The sequence below is a fragment of the Spizellomyces punctatus genome (genome assembly GCF_000182565.1).
Source record: "Spizellomyces punctatus DAOM BR117 chromosome Unknown supercont1.20, whole genome shotgun sequence".
Lineage (NCBI taxonomy): Eukaryota > Fungi > Chytridiomycota > Chytridiomycetes > Spizellomycetales > Spizellomycetaceae > Spizellomyces > Spizellomyces punctatus.
The window spans coordinates 1-14,842 of NW_015971556.1; the positions used below are offsets into that span (position 1 = coordinate 1).

Genomic DNA, 14,842 nt, shown 5'->3' on the forward strand with positions numbered 1-14,842 from the left:
CCCAATCCTCACCAAACGTGGCGCCTACAGTTTCGTCGCCGGCGATCTGCTCCACGACCCCGCCACGGGACATTCGCACTACTCCACCCTCCTTTCCCGGTACCAAATCACCCTCCCCTTCGAATTCACCCGCTCCCATCTCCCCGCCGTTCCCAACCCCTCGTACAAACAAGCCGTGGACAACCACATCCAGCTCTACCACCAAACCCAACAAAGACTCATCGAACAAAATCGACGGAACCAAGAGGCCCAATTGCAAGCCGTGCGGTGGAGAGCTCAGCAACACAGCACCAGCATGGCGTACCTCGTGGCGAGCACGAACGATAAACAGTGGTGGTGTCATCCGTGTAGCAAGGCGAATTACAATGACGAGAGATGCGCTTGTGGGAGAAGGAGGGATGGGTCGGGGTGGAATATGTATTGACGACTTCTGTTCCAAGAACTACCATGCTCCCGCAAAGTACAAGCAAGCAATGGTTGAAAACTAGCGATATTTTGTGCACCTATCGTAATTCCATCATGTGGGATTTGACTAGGGTTAGGCGTAGAAGAGAATGGCACCTATTAACAATATGTAGATAGAATACACTCGAATTCAAAACACCGGTAAAAAAAAGCCCCGGTTTCCTACCTGGCAAGTCTTCCAAAGCGAAAGGGAAAACATTGGTGACAAGCTTGACCAATTTCCGAACCTTATGGAAGCAGAAAACAACCGATGATTCAGTCGAAAACAAATATAGGTTAGGGTTAGGGTTAGGGTGGGGATTACAGGAAGTTTTGAACCTGAATAATAAAGACAAACACTAATCTCTGTCCCACATGGGTCTAGAGGTGGTAGAACACGCACAAGGAACCCACAAACCCTGGCAAAATCACGAGAACGCATTGCAGATACCTGGGACGGCTGAAACAGTCTGGCCGCGTCAAGCAGCCGTTCTTTTGTGGCTTTTTTGGATATCGACATGTTTCTGGTATTCCAGAGCCAATTTGGCTTTGTTATGATTCATCTAACATGCAAGCTAACACATATCTGTAACACGTGCAGGATAAATATGTCGACGGCTATCTCTTCCAGATCCGAGGATTAGCACTTGGGTCAGCAGCAAATGCCATAATGGCAGCCATCAACGTGTTGAAATTCCTTCTTGCCCAGTCGGACGAGCCATTCAGGAGGTGTCTGAGGGTAATGCGATTGACGAATCGACGGAATAAGGAGCAGACTCTTGCTGATAGGGAAAGGCACTCAGCCATCTAGGAGGACGGACCGATTATTTGTGGGTGCAGGTAACTTGGCGATTGACCATGGATTTCCATTATTTACGCGATTTCTGCAACTTGTTCTGACAGAAATGAAAATCTTTGCTTCCAGTTCTTGGAAGCAGTGCATTGTCAAAGAATCATCGTGGATGGATTGTGGGAAGGGAGAAGGGGGCAGGAAGGCAACGTCTTAGTTGCAAGAGAGGTGCAGAAATACCGCGGTCGCTTTTTATGCTGCAATTCTGCCTTCACACAGCAAAGAAGTGCGGCTACTTGCAGATCGAATATTGACGGAAAGCAAGTCCCGCACTTCCCTCCAGAATCATATAGCTGTCATTCATGGCCGGCACGTGATGGTCGTCAGTTCAGTTCAAGAACAGCCACCTGCGTTTTGTCCCTAGCTCTTGGTAACTGATTATCGCTCACAGTGACTACCAGAACAGATTTAGCAATGGGGCCCATGATTCAGTTGAACTGCCGGCTCCCACCTGCTTCCTCCATACGTTCTTATATGAAGCCTCCACCTTTGCATACAACGAAGCATTGATTTCTGCTGTTCCTTCAACAAAAATCTGGAGTTTTTCCAGTGCGGACTTTGGTGTTTCACAAACGTCTTCTCCAAAAATGAGCGAAGAACTGAACCCAATGATACTGCCAACTACAGGTACTTTGCAAGCGACTCCGGTATTCGAAACGTCAGTCTTCAGATGTACGGCAACTTTCATGTAGGCATCTACCGTTGAAAAGATTTAGTAATGTGCGCACTCTGGTGACGTCAGAGAAAACACTTACAACATTGTTTGCATAGCAGTTCGGCTTCTGCTTCAGCCGTTCCGTCCTTGCTCTGCCGTGCTTTACGATAGATTACGATCGGATCTTGTATGACTTTATTGCTGACTAGGTCATAATTGTAAGGGAGACCAGCGATGGGCCATTCTTTGTTCACCAGCTCACTAAAGGGAAGTCTCCGTTAAATGAGTCCTTGATTTGGAAATCAGCCATGTGCCAGTTACTCTCTACGTCTTATAGAAGTTGTGACATGCAGTGGATAGTAGGAGGCTATGTTCGTGCAGACACGAACATATGCAAGTGGTTCTTATATAGGACATTCAAGATCTCTGGTTACCTACCTCGAATATGGGCATCTCGAAAACAATCAAAGAAATTCAATCATTCCACCCTCCCGTGAACCCAGCCGTTGCCGTGGTACTCAAACGAGTTGATCGCACGCATATATGCCCCACCTACACGCCCGCCGTGTTCCGACACGTCACCACATCCCCAAAACGGACTTGCAGTAATAACAGTGCCGCTATGCTTGTTATGCTCCACCATGATCTCTTCCGTGAGATAGGCATTGCCGACTTTGAAACAGAGAAGACCTTCTTTGTACTGAACCGTGCTCACATCTTGGCAATCGATGCAGATCAACTGTTCCAGGTCATCCAAATTCAAAACATACTTGAGGCGTTCACCGCGAAATCGAATGCGAGTACGACTCCCGTCTGGATTCTCATGTTCCACCAAGTGATCGTACTTCAGGGTATCATACGTTTCACAGATCGGCTGAGGATTGTCTGTTGCGTATTCCGCGTTCGCTGCGGTAACACCTGCGAGAATGGAGAGCAGCAAAGCTATTAGCCATAGCCGCAAATGCGTTGGGCCAATGCACTGGACCGACGAAGCGGTGAACTCGATCGATGAAATCCGGATTCAGCACACCTCGGCTGTTTGAGACAGGCAATGCAGTATCCGTAGTGGGATCACATTTCTCATGACGGTCTTTCATAGCCTGCCGAATGTGCATGACATCATGCTCCATGTAATTCACAACACCAATCCGGCTCAACAATAGAAGAGTGCATGACCCTTCAAAGCACTATGCCATCGAGAAGCGTTCCTTCGTATTGTCTCCATTGAGAGTGGACTTGTCACGAAGGTATCCTGCGCGCAATACTAGCGGCAATAGACAGAGAGCATTGTCAAGCTGTAGCGGTACCTGGTAACAGCATGGCAATTCAGATATATGCGCACCATACCCATATTAGGTGCTCACGTAAGCCACTAGCAAGGGCCGACCATCCGAAAGACATTTGACAACTATGGCAAAGCCCCTCAACGTCATCTTTGAACTTGCGCCTTGCAATCTCAACAATGAAATGCCTCTCTGCATTTGATTCCCAGGATTTCCCAGAAACGCAAATCGCACAATGTAACCCTCATGGTAACTCATTATTGTGGCGGGCAGTGGCTTAGTCACCAGACCCCTAACCCTAACCGTAACCCTAACCCTAACCCTGTTAGCACAAATTCAGGGCTTCCAGAGCCATCTTGGTCTTGTCAATAAGTCAATAGCTCACTAAATTATTCAAGTTACTGTCCCATGACAATTTTGATGAAATCAATCAAGTAATTCCAACAAAGTGTGTATTCGCAGGCCGGACTTAGTGTCCGGAATTAGCTTTAAATAACAAATAACTTGTACTACTGCTAAGCATGATACACCAATCCATGCTTTTACAAATGCCCGAGCTATGCTACACTAAGAATGCAAGATACTAGAATGAACACGTGCATTTGTCCTCGACATTTAAGGTTTGCTGGTGATTGTCCGCTCAATGTGTGATTTTGCGCAGTGATTGCCATGCAACCTGTGAGGGACTCGTTGACTATTCACAATACTAACTAAGCCTTGGTAACCAACTGGGCTGATCCTACTGACAACACCAAATACGGTAAATTGACAGCACTGGCCTGCGTGGACCTCCCCAGTTACAAGCACGCAATCTCCATGTTGTTTTCTCCGATCGTTATTTCTTTTTTTTTTTTTTTTTGGGATTGAGAAAGGATCAGTATACCTCCTTCAGTTGATAGAGGGATAAAAGAGTGGATCTCTTCAGACAATCCCTTCATCAAACAACCTTCAATCCTCATAGTGAGCTCAACATGATCGTAAACCAGTCTAGCATTATTCTCGCTCTTGGCTTGACAGCCGCGGTTGCCACCCCTGTTCGCCGTCAACTCCCACCTTCCACCCGGGTTCAGATGCATTCCTCCTGCAGTGCTTCCCAAAAGCAAACTCTTAACAAGGCTCTCGACGACATGAACAAACTGACTATCCATGCCACCAAACGCATTCTGGACAAAACCTACGAGGACCCTGTGTGAGTTTTGTTTTTCGTTGGAATCATATATGCAGTTCTTGAATATCAGACACGTTGTTTTTAGATACCAGACTTACTTTGGTAATGGAGAATCTGCCACTGTTGTGGGCTATTACGGAATCCTGACTGCCGGGTGAGCACTTGTTCACCACTCTTCTCTCCTAAAGTATCATCTCTCCCTAACCCTGAATTCTGAATTCGTTGCACAGCAACCAGGAAGGTGTTCTTTTCCGACGTCGACAACAAATGCTCGCAACCCGGTTGGGCCGGTCACTGGCGCGGGGAAGTCGCTCCTTTGGAAACCGTCATCTGCCCCCTCTCTTTCAACACGACTGCCCGTAAACCTCTCTCCGCCCTCTGCCAGGACGGAGACCGCTTCTCGCAACACAAGACCAACTACTTCCTCTCCTCCGATTTGATGCATAGGCTTTTCCATGTACCCCTCATCAACCCCGAGGAACGCGTCGACCACTATGCCTCCAATTACACTGAGGTCACCGCTCTCGCTGCCGCCGACGGTGATAAGGCCGAACACAATCAGGATTCGTACATGTACTTTGCCTTGGATGCGTACGCCCGCGATGACGTCAATCCTCCTAATGGATGCGTTTGATATCGGATAGGGATTGTTGTAGTAGAGGCTTTGGATTCATGAGTTGTAGAAAACGGAGTCGGATATAGGGCAGAATATATTTTTTTGTACCGCTTTATAAACTTGTTATATGATGTGCAATAAGTGACTACGTCGAGATTCACAATTGCTTTTGATGCTGATATGGTGTCATCGAAACAATTCATTTAACCATTCCATTTTGGGTTGAATATATATTTTGTACCAATTGCTGGATTCTCACTGAGTTCTTTTCATTTCACCGTGTTGTGTGCATTTCAGCTCACAACTTGGGCAATATGACCTCTGCAGATACGTGCCTATGATACAGACATGAGTTACACCTCAATGGGGAGATTGATGCATAGGAAACTGAGACAGGTTTTTCTCGGACGACTTAGGCATTTACTCCGCTGTCCGTCCAAAGATTCTCATTGATTTTCTTTGGGGTCGGACTGCTTCCAGAACCTTGGCCGACATCTGATCATTGAGCCGTCTGGAAGAAGGTCATCTGGAATGGTACTTGGAAAGACGACCTGTTCATTCAAGATCGCGGTTCCATTTCGTTCGCCGCTGTGGTTGCGCTCCCGCTCAGATAAGTACTCTTGACTTGCTGTGACTTCCTTTGAAGAATGCAATTGACTCTCGTTAATAGGAGGTTTTGTTGGAACTGTATGAAAAGATTGGTTCCACGAGTACCCTATTGTACACGAGAAAGTTGCATATGCTCTCACACATCAGCTGGTCGAAGCACGAAGTCCCACTAGTAATCTAACAGGAAAAGGCGAACGACGGCGAACGACCGCAAGCGACGACGGTGAAACGACCTGCAATATTAGAGAAAAAACCACGGGGTAGATGCCGCCGGCCAAGGTGTCGTCGCTACTGTGCACATAGGACACCTTTACGACCGCAACACGACTACATGGCGGCAGTGAAAGAGCGAAATTGGATTACGAGGTAACCAAATATATGTGCCCTTCTGTGTTATGGGTGTAAGATACGGAGGTACGCGTCCATTGTCTTCCAACAGACGTAACTGAAGCAGCAGAAAGCAGGCCCATGAAAGTTCTTCCACTTCACAATGCATATGATCGATTTTACTGACCGCCAATCGCGGGGAATTGTTATAGAAATGGTATGTCACTACACACAAAAAGTGAGCACTTTACGACGCTTCCTCCTCATGCAACACACCATAACAATTCCCAGCCAGCACCGCCAAAATATCTACTGCTTTCACCCCGCCGTCATCTCCTTTCTCTTTCCCGTCCTCAAACCTATTATCTCCCAACGGTCCAATAATCCTCACACGCTCAACCCCACGTCCTGCGAGGTTGAGCGCGTTGGGTTGAGTTCAGTTATGCAATCCCCCCAAAATGTGGAGTGGTACCGATGGATACCAACAAAGATCTGAGTGGGAGTGCAGACAGTAACATGAGACTGTTTTCTGGTGAGACTATATCAAGAACATCGGAGGCCTTACCTCTAGCCGGCCGGGGAAATCTTTGGCCAAAGTTGTTGGAATGCTTGCGCAGATTTTAGAGAGGAGGGGGGTCTTGCATGGCGTTGATGTTACTGTGGTGGAAATGGATAATAATAGTGAGTTCATTATGAGGGTCATCCATGCAGGGAGAAGTGCCGTATTTCCTTCCAATGGCCTTTCCGATAGAATAGAGTCTGCCGTCGCTGAGATCAACTTCCCAGTACCCGATTTTGCTGCTTGAGGATCGTTACGTACGTCGGATAAATCTTGTGCTTTCCAGCCGGCGTTGAGGATTTTCATGCACTGTCTTAAGTCCAGCCTGTTTGTGGATCTCATTGCTTTTACATATTCCCACATCCCAGGAATTATGCGCCGTAATGTTGCCGTAACCGGTCCACCCATTTCAGGGAAACATCAAAGTGCTTTACTCGTTATGTAAGATCTGCTAACAAGCAATACATGAGAACAAAAGGTCAACGATATGTCGTCTTTGGGCTGCAAGCGAGTTGCATGAAGCTTACCCGATCAAACATTTCAAGACCATGTTTTACGAGATGTTCCGCTGTTAGCCCTCACCCTAACCCTAACCCTACGATCATCAAGACACGTTCTCCTGTCCTACAGCCCGCTGGGTCTGGAGAAGGCTTCATAAACGGCTCTCCCTCCGCTCCATAACCATTTTCACAACACAGTACTGGACCAGCTCGGACGAATGATTCAACTGCTCGCCAGGGCCATGTGTAAAAAACATTCTTTACCAGTTTCAACCCATTCAAGGAAAAGCAATCAATTTCCGTATTGTCTGGTAACTGCCGTTTTGGACCAAGTCGACTTCGAGGCCTTTGCACACCTTGCCAGTGGTGGAGGCGGTGTACTGGGGCCTGATAAATTGAACAGTCCCGGATTGTAGAATGTCATTCAAGTGCTGTTTCTTGATGAGGTGGTGACAAAAGTCGATGAACAGGAATGAGGTTGGCACATGGAGTCGCTTTGCTGATGAACTCATTTATTTCCCTGATCTCATCCATCCGCCCGTTGACTCCTGGCAAAATCGCCAAAGGAGCTACTCCCCTATCTTGCTGGATGAGAACATCAGAACGTGAGCAGAATATCTCTACAGCCGCATTTTAACCATCTTAAATGTGACGTACGTATCATGTTGCGATACGGATGCAATCAGATGAACAACTATGTAGGTTACGATATTGGCAGCAACCCTTGAAGAGATTCTCTCATCTTGAGTTCTCTAACTAGTCTAAACTAGAAGAAAAACCTCTATTTATACAAACTAGTGCAAAGCACACGTATGGTGATCTGAGGGTGGATCGCATTACCACACATCAGCATTGATATCCACCAAGCTTGTCAGCCACTCGATCCCGTACCCGGAAGAGTCTCGTTCGACGACCCAACCACTGCCGTCTTTTATCAACTACCAAATAGCGTCTCTTACGGCCACTGTGAGTAGCGGCAGCCCTCGCATACCGTTTAAGTTGTAGGAGGCGTTTCTACTCTTCGTCACTACAGAGGGAGACAGGATACTTGTTCACCTCAACATAAGAGTCAAGGCAAGGAGGTCATATGGGTTTCGGGAGTCACACCAAGAAAAGCGGGTTATGGGGAGTTTGCTTGTTTGGCATTTTGCTTTGGGAAAAAGGGGGAAACGACGGGAAGGTGTGGAGGGAGATTCAGAGTGCAGTCAGTGAAGGTGTAACGGGGAGGGTACTCACGGTGGCACGGGTCTATCCGTCACGTGCATTGTCGCAATTTAGCACCACACTGTACGGGTACAACAAACGAGTCCCTCCATAGTTATATGCGGTGTGCACACTTCAAACTTCTCGTTGCTCCGCTCGTTGTCCACTCCTCCATCTACCAACTTTACTGTTCCTTGAATCCTACTACCTGCTCAAAGAATGGTTACCATCGACCGCATCACTCTCGGATGCAATATCGCCACACTCACAGCAAAAGTCACCGCTGTGAATAAACGCATCGTCAGCGACGACTCACGAAAATCTAACAAGACGGAACCCACAAAAAAGCGAACGCTAATGGAAGTAGAAGTGACCGATCCAACGGGAAGGATTGTCTTAATATGTTCAGAGAGTGAGTGGCTTTGAATCACGCGCTGCGCTAGTATCTCACCTCATTGTCACTCACGAGGGTTTCTCAGGCTATACCTCTGTTGTAAAGTACGGACGTATGATTCATATAACTGGAAGAACTACATGTTACCGTGGGCGCTTGCAAATTCAAGGTCATATTTCACAGACCATCTTCCATACCTCGGCCGCATGAGGACTAATCTCGCTGTGATGTTGGTTTGCCTTTATAGTGGGTGACAAATGGGGATCGATCCACAAAGCCGCTGGTGGGGAAAGCTTTGGCTGCTTGGAGTTTTCTGCTGTCAACAACCTCTCTGAATGCGTAAGTTTTGTAATACCGTTCTTTACCTACTCTTTGAGACTATTTTCTGATCTTGTGTCCGGGTTTAAAGGTTCGTGAATATGGGGTGCTTCTCCTGAACCAAAAGAACACGGGCACGATTGAGTTCCTTCTTGTCCAAAACCATAAAACGCACGGCGAGCCTCTCTGGACCGTTCCGACGGAGATCCCCTTCCTTAGAGACACCGAGAAGGACGCAGGTGAGCATATACCAAATTTTTTTTTTACTTTGGGCGTGGCTTTTACGAAAACAAACATTTGACAATCACAACAGCGACCCGCGCTCTAATCAACGCGACCGCCGTCACCGAATACGCGTTCGCGCTTCTCCATCAAACTCCTCCCAGCCTCGTTTCTTCCTCTTCGGACAACACGAAGCGATACATTTACATGGGCCTTGTTAACCCACTCATAGCAGATTCCGGGGAACTCGGAGAAAACGTAGCGTGGTTCACAATGGACATGATAAAAAACGAACAAGTGAAGGTTGAGGAGTGGGTTATCAGTCTTTTGACCGAAGCTTTTGCAGCTAAGCAAGGCGGCGAGAAGGAAAACATTTCCGCTGTGGTACCCATCCCGCCGAAATCAGTTCCCATCTTAGCAGCACCTCCCAAGAAAAGACTACCCGTGACGGTCTTATCAGGATTCCTTGGAGGTATGGTAACCATCGCCCGGAGATAATACAGCAATCGGAATACCTTATTCGATTTCAACCAAATTAGCCGGAAAGACCACACTACTGAACTCAATCCTAAACAAAACCCACAATCTCCGTGTTTGTGTCATTGTCAACGACATGGGTGAGATCAATATTGACTCAAAACTCATCGAGAGAGGTAAATCCTGATGCACGCGTTTCGGTAACGAATACATCCACCGGACCATTCATACTTCTTCGGTATAACACAGAAGGTTTCACCAATACTGATGAAAAGTTGGTTGAGTTAACAAACGGATGCATATGGTAAGCGAGTAGAATGATACGAAATGAAGATCCGTGTGATACCCACTCCTTACCGTGTACCATTAGCTGTACTCTACGAGAAGACTTGCTCGAACAAGTATCCCATCTGGCCTCGCTGAATAAGTTCGACTACCTCCTCATTGAATCTTCCGGTAGGTACCCCTCCGCATATCATTGCGTAGTGGCAGAGACTTACAGAACATTGTTATTCATTGATCTGATCTTTTCCTTATATAGGTATCAGCGAACCCCTCCCCGTTGCGGAGACATTTGAATTTGAAACAGACATTCCCGGTTACAAATCCTTGATGGATGTGGCCAGGCTGGACACGATGGTTACTTTGGTCGACTCGGTATGGCCTGATGCGCTTATTGAATTGGCGCTGCTGTTGACATTCTCCTCAAACCAAGGTAAACTTTCTGAATGACTTTTGGACATCGGATACGTTGCGAAAACGCCGCTTGAACAGCACATCCACTGATACACGAACGATTGTGGAGTTGCTCCGAGACCAGGTCGAGTTTGCAAATGGTAAGGAATAGGGGGCAGCGGAAAATGGCGCGAGCGTTTTGCAAACCTGAAGAGTCACACCACACTTTTCTTACAACATCATCATAGTTCTTATTCTTACCAAAACAGATCTTGTTTCCGATGAGTATTTGAATAAACTCAAAGCTATCGTAAACAGTTTAAACCCTGCAGCGAAGATTCTGTTCTCGTCTCACGGAAACGTAGACCCGCAAGAGATCTTGAATACTGGACTCTTTTCCCTCGAGAAAGTCAGGAACAACAAAAATTGGCTGCTCGAACCGCGGTGAGTAACTTCACCTCATAGCGACGATAACTGAAAGTGAGCGTAACCGCATGCAATCAATTCACAGGGGATCGCACATCCCCGAAACAATCGAATACAACATTACTCATACAGTCTTCACATCCCAAACTCCCTTACACCCCACTCGTTTATGGAACCTCGTGCATCGTTCCGACACCATGTCATCAGTCATTCGATCGAAAGGATTCGTTCATTTGGCTACTCAACCCAGGTATCCCGTTACGTGGTCTCACACCGGAAATATAACGACCTTTCGTCTCGGTGGTGTGCCATGGGAAACGGAAGAGGATCGATCCCAGTGCTTGGTTTTTATTGGGATTGGGCTGGAGGTGGAAAAGGTAACGTGCAGCGGATAGACTTCCTTTAACCCATGCTGCTGTTGGTGTGATTGGGCGATATACACTGACGATTGTGATTTTCTTCATTTCTGATCATTTTGTGCCTGCTGCAGATTCACAAAGAGCTCGGCAAGTGTTTGTTACGCCGTAAGGAGTTGGCGATGGGCGAAAGATTTTGGTTGAGGGAATTTTATGATCCATTTAGGGAGGTTTTACACAAGTGATGGTAACAGTAACCCGAGCGCTTTCTTGTTTGTTTGTATGTTAGCCCTTTATAGTACATCTCAGCTATCCACCACCATTGTAGGAAGGATGATAAAATCGCATTTGATAAACGCTATGTATTTGGAGGTTCTCTAGGATATACGGCTACTCGCACAGTAACTTTGACAATAGATTATTGAATATGGAGTTGATTTCATTTTGCCATGTCAGGATTAGTGTTGGACATTGTCCGACATGTCTCATTGGGTTTTCAGAAGGTCTCTTGACAAGTTACCGTGCGGGGTGTAAAATTCCGAGCTCTATGTTCGCTAAGCCGCGTCATTTCAAACGATTGCGCCATAGCTAAGCCACAAGTCAAGTACCTCCCCAGTTACAGACCCCGAGGGCTACTCAACTTCGTTTCCATCCAGTTATTTCCTTTGCTGATCTGTCCCGTATCAACCACACACAAAGGCATATATCAAATCTCTTTCCACCATGCAAGAACTACTGGTCATTGGCGCTGGTCCACACGCTCTCGCTCTCCTCGCCACTCTCCTAGAATCTACACCAGACAAGTACCTCGAACACCCGGAGAACGGTCTCCTCTTCTACCGCACGCGTCCAGATGCTGGAGACTCTGCTCGTACATCCCACCTTCTCCTCGCAAGAGATACTCACTATGATTCCTCGAGACGACCAAGGAAGACGGACAGAGACGCCGTGGCTCGAGTTTTGAATGGACTTGGCGCCCGTGGTGCCAGATGTTCTGTTCACAAAAAGGATCGAGGAATGATTGATGCTCATGTTGATGAAAGAGTTAGAGGACCAGGCTCTTTAAAGACAGGGCTAACAGGTTCTGGTGCTGGTGCGGGGATCTGTCCGCCGGTTGAATGGATCAAGGAACACACTCTGGTCCTCGACAAGCTCGGTGGAACAGGGTATGCTGGTGGGAAAGAATGCCGCAAACTAGGAACGTGGATGTCGCTGTGGAGAAAGCAGATGGAGTTTTTGGTAAGTTAACACACAACGTCAAGTGTTCTCTTGCATAGTGCGAGCTGGAATCCCTGAACTTGATCCTTTCTTCAGCGGGTGCCGCATCTTCGCAGTCCCATCTCACACCACCCCGACCCTATCGACCGCTCGATTCTATGGCAGTACGCCATGGCAAAGCGACGCACATCAGATGCGGACTTGGTTCCATTGCATATTCTCCGTGATCGCTCTTATACCGGACCGTTCATCTTACCCTCTACTGAACTATTCTGGAGTTTCTGCGCGGACTCACTTGTTAATGGTTTTGGAATAAGAGACCTGGTGCAAAGCGGGGAAGCTGTTGATATTGTCCCGGTTCCATGTGGATGTTCTGTGGACGATAATCAGGACCTTAGTAACGAACAAAACGCACAAAGTAAATTCTGCGATCATTTTCGAGTGGAATTTAAGGACGGACGATTGGTGAACGCGCGGAATGTGGTGGTGGCAGTGGGGTCCAGTTCCTGCGAACGGAATATACCTGCATGGGTAAAGACGTTGCCTCCGGGATATCCCAAGCATTGCCTTTGCCATTGTTTCGACATCGCGTTGGATGATGCCACGTACCTAAAGTCCTTTAGTTCAGCAAAGAAAGGGCCGCTCCGGCACAAGTCTGTAGTAATTATTGGAGGAGGAATCACCAGGTAAGACATTGGAGGAGGGCCGCTGACTTTTTCGCTGCTTGACAGCTCGCTAATCGACCTCACGCCCATGTTCGTTGCAAACAAAAATAGCATTCACGTCTCCCGAACTGCTTTAGACCTCGGTTGCAACTCCGTTGTGCTCCTCTCCCGTTCCAAGCTCCGCATCCAACCTTTCGACGTCGACGTTCGGTGGGTTGGCCCGCATCGATCCACCAATATAGCACAATTCTGGTCGGACAATGAGTACCAAAGCCGGGCACACCGCCTTCGTTTGGCCAGATTTCCTCCGAAGGCGGATGAGGCCTACTCTGGGAGTGGCGCAACGATAACGCATGAAGCAATGGAGCTAGTAAGAGATGACTTGGCTAGCGGCAAGATGAGTGTAACGCAAGAAGTTGAAGTCATTAGTGCAAAGTGGTATGAGGAGGTTCCGCAACATGGAAAATGGGAATTGCTTTTGAGCAATGGATCGACGATTGCTTGCAATATTATCTGGCAAGTAGTGGTGCTCATTTACTGTGGAATTGCTAAACACTAACAAGAGCTCATCCACCATATGTTTGCAGGCTCGCAACCGGCACACGCAACACCGTTTCTACTAATACCCTCCTACACACCGTCGCCAAACACTACCCCATTCCCATACAAAACGGTCTACCCTCCCTTCGCGAAGATTTATCCTGGTCCCGCAACTGTCCTGGTTTATTTGTCATGGGATCTTTGGCGGCTCTTCAAGTCGGACGGGGTGCACCGAATTTGATGGGAGGTCGGGCTGCCGCAGGAAGGATCAGTAGAAGTTTGATAGAAAGACTGAGGAAGGCTTATAGAGCTGGGCAGTAGCATTTGGAAAAAGTGTCTAAGGCAGCTATGCCATACGTAATTGTATTCGTTTAAAAATAGAGAGTGAAGTTTCGAGTGATTCCGGTGTCGTCGTCCAGAAAGAAACCCGAAACCTTTGAAAATGGGGTTCTTCGGTTTACATCGCATGGTTTCTTAGATATTTTGATGATACAAGATGATCAGTTCATGGTCCAACCCCTGCCCTAACCCTCTTCTGGGATCTCCATGGGCGCTTCCGCTGGGGGTTCTTCAGTAGGAGGAGGAAAGCCTTTTTTATGAGCATATCTAACCCTCTGAAGGTACATTCTGGTTCTGATCTGGTCTTCAGTATAGCTTCTTTTACGGGCAAGAAATGGAGTTCTTTTCTTGGTGCCCATGGCGGCCGGTCTGAACTTCAGAATGTCGATACTTAATGCTGCGCACCAATCCCCAAAAGTAGCCCTCCCATGTACCTAGCAAACACGTAGAACAGAGCATTTGTGGAATCAGTGGGGATTTTCAACTCCCATAAAATTCTGCAAACAAAATGAAAACGTGCGCTCGTGCCTCATGTAAAAGGGCATTTTAAATCCTGCACAACCTAAACCAAGAGTCCGACAGTGGTCTTGATAGTGATGAGTCCGCAACATCACGCGGTCATGCAACTTCACTTTAGCATCACAGATCATCTGCGGAGCCACATGGTGCGCAATCAGGATTGCCAATGCAAAGGACCTAAAACGAGAATCAGTCAAGTTAGAAGTGCTTGATCAAATCGATTGAGACGTGGTCCAACCCCTGCCCTAACCCTTTATCCATTTAGGCTTGTAACAATAGGCATTATATAGCCTAAATATTTACTCATTGTGTGAGGGTGAAAATAATGACATATGCCATACAGGTTTAAATTGCGTGCTTCCTGCCCATCCTCCCACAGCGGTTAGATCTAGCTGATCAGCTTCATCCGCGTCTCTGATTATATGAGATACCAAAATGGGGAGTATCGATTCTTTTGATTCGCTATTTTGTATCTGTTG

At 47.3% G+C, this 14,842-nt stretch overlaps 6 protein-coding genes across 7 annotated transcripts; 5 read left to right on the forward strand and 1 right to left on the reverse strand.

Annotated features, from left to right (window-relative positions):
- Window positions 1–896, forward strand: SPPG_09522 (uncharacterized protein; the record flags this gene model as incomplete). Its single annotated transcript, XM_016757694.1, has 1 exon — window positions 1–896. A coding segment is annotated over one exon (488 nt), but the record flags the coding sequence as incomplete, so codon positions are not given.
- SPPG_08208 lies at window positions 1–1,965 on the reverse strand. 2 transcript variants are annotated; one of them, XM_016756368.1, is made up of 4 exons: window positions 1,746–1,965; window positions 1,322–1,688; window positions 632–1,251; window positions 1–532 (listed from the first exon to the last, which is right to left on the reverse strand). In XM_016756368.1, the coding sequence occupies exons 3-4, from the start codon at window positions 962–964 to the stop codon at window positions 518–520; spliced, it is 348 nt and encodes a 115-aa protein (XP_016604341.1). In that variant the 5' UTR covers window positions 965–1,251; window positions 1,322–1,688; window positions 1,746–1,965; the 3' UTR covers window positions 1–517. The 2 variants fall into 2 exon arrangements, with proteins under 2 accessions (XP_016604341.1, XP_016604342.1); XM_016756369.1 differs by having other exon boundaries at window positions 632–1,688.
- Window positions 1,595–3,826, forward strand: SPPG_09523 (uncharacterized protein). The gene is made up of 3 exons (XM_016757695.1): window positions 1,595–1,843; window positions 1,922–1,982; window positions 2,069–3,826. Exon 3 carries the CDS (start codon window positions 2,395–2,397, stop codon window positions 2,896–2,898), a length of 504 nt encoding a protein of 167 aa, XP_016604343.1. The 5' UTR covers window positions 1,595–1,843; window positions 1,922–1,982; window positions 2,069–2,394; the 3' UTR covers window positions 2,899–3,826.
- Window positions 3,827–4,203: 377 nt separating this feature from the next.
- On the forward strand, window positions 4,204–5,034 carry SPPG_08209 (uncharacterized protein; the record flags this gene model as incomplete). The annotated part of the gene is made up of 3 exons (XM_016756370.1): window positions 4,204–4,421; window positions 4,486–4,554; window positions 4,638–5,034. The coding sequence occupies 3 exons, from the start codon at window positions 4,204–4,206 to the stop codon at window positions 5,032–5,034; spliced, it is 684 nt and encodes a 227-aa protein (XP_016604344.1).
- Window positions 5,035–9,354: 4,320 nt separating this feature from the next.
- On the forward strand, window positions 9,355–11,515 carry SPPG_08211 (uncharacterized protein; the record flags this gene model as incomplete). The annotated part of the gene is made up of 9 exons (XM_016756371.1): window positions 9,355–9,620; window positions 9,688–9,801; window positions 9,875–9,929; window positions 9,996–10,081; window positions 10,167–10,282; window positions 10,341–10,461; window positions 10,549–10,744; window positions 10,812–11,103; window positions 11,217–11,515. Coding segments are annotated over 9 exons (1,357 nt in total), but the record flags the coding sequence as incomplete, so codon positions are not given.
- Window positions 11,516–11,805: 290 nt separating this feature from the next.
- Window positions 11,806–13,826, forward strand: SPPG_08212 (uncharacterized protein; the record flags this gene model as incomplete). Its single annotated transcript, XM_016756372.1, has 4 exons — window positions 11,806–12,321; window positions 12,397–12,986; window positions 13,032–13,481; window positions 13,553–13,826. The coding sequence occupies 4 exons, from the start codon at window positions 11,806–11,808 to the stop codon at window positions 13,824–13,826; spliced, it is 1,830 nt and encodes a 609-aa protein (XP_016604346.1).
- Window positions 13,827–14,842: the final 1,016 nt, after the last annotated feature.

Bases quoted from the DNA above. Each gene is read 5' to 3' on its own strand.
- SPPG_08208 (XM_016756368.1), bottom strand. From the start codon at position 964: ATGTCGATATCCAAAAAAGCCACAAAAGAACGGCTGCTTGACGCGGCC.
- SPPG_09523 (XM_016757695.1), top strand. From the start codon at position 2,395: ATGGGCATCTCGAAAACAATCAAAGAAATTCAATCATTCCACCCTCCC.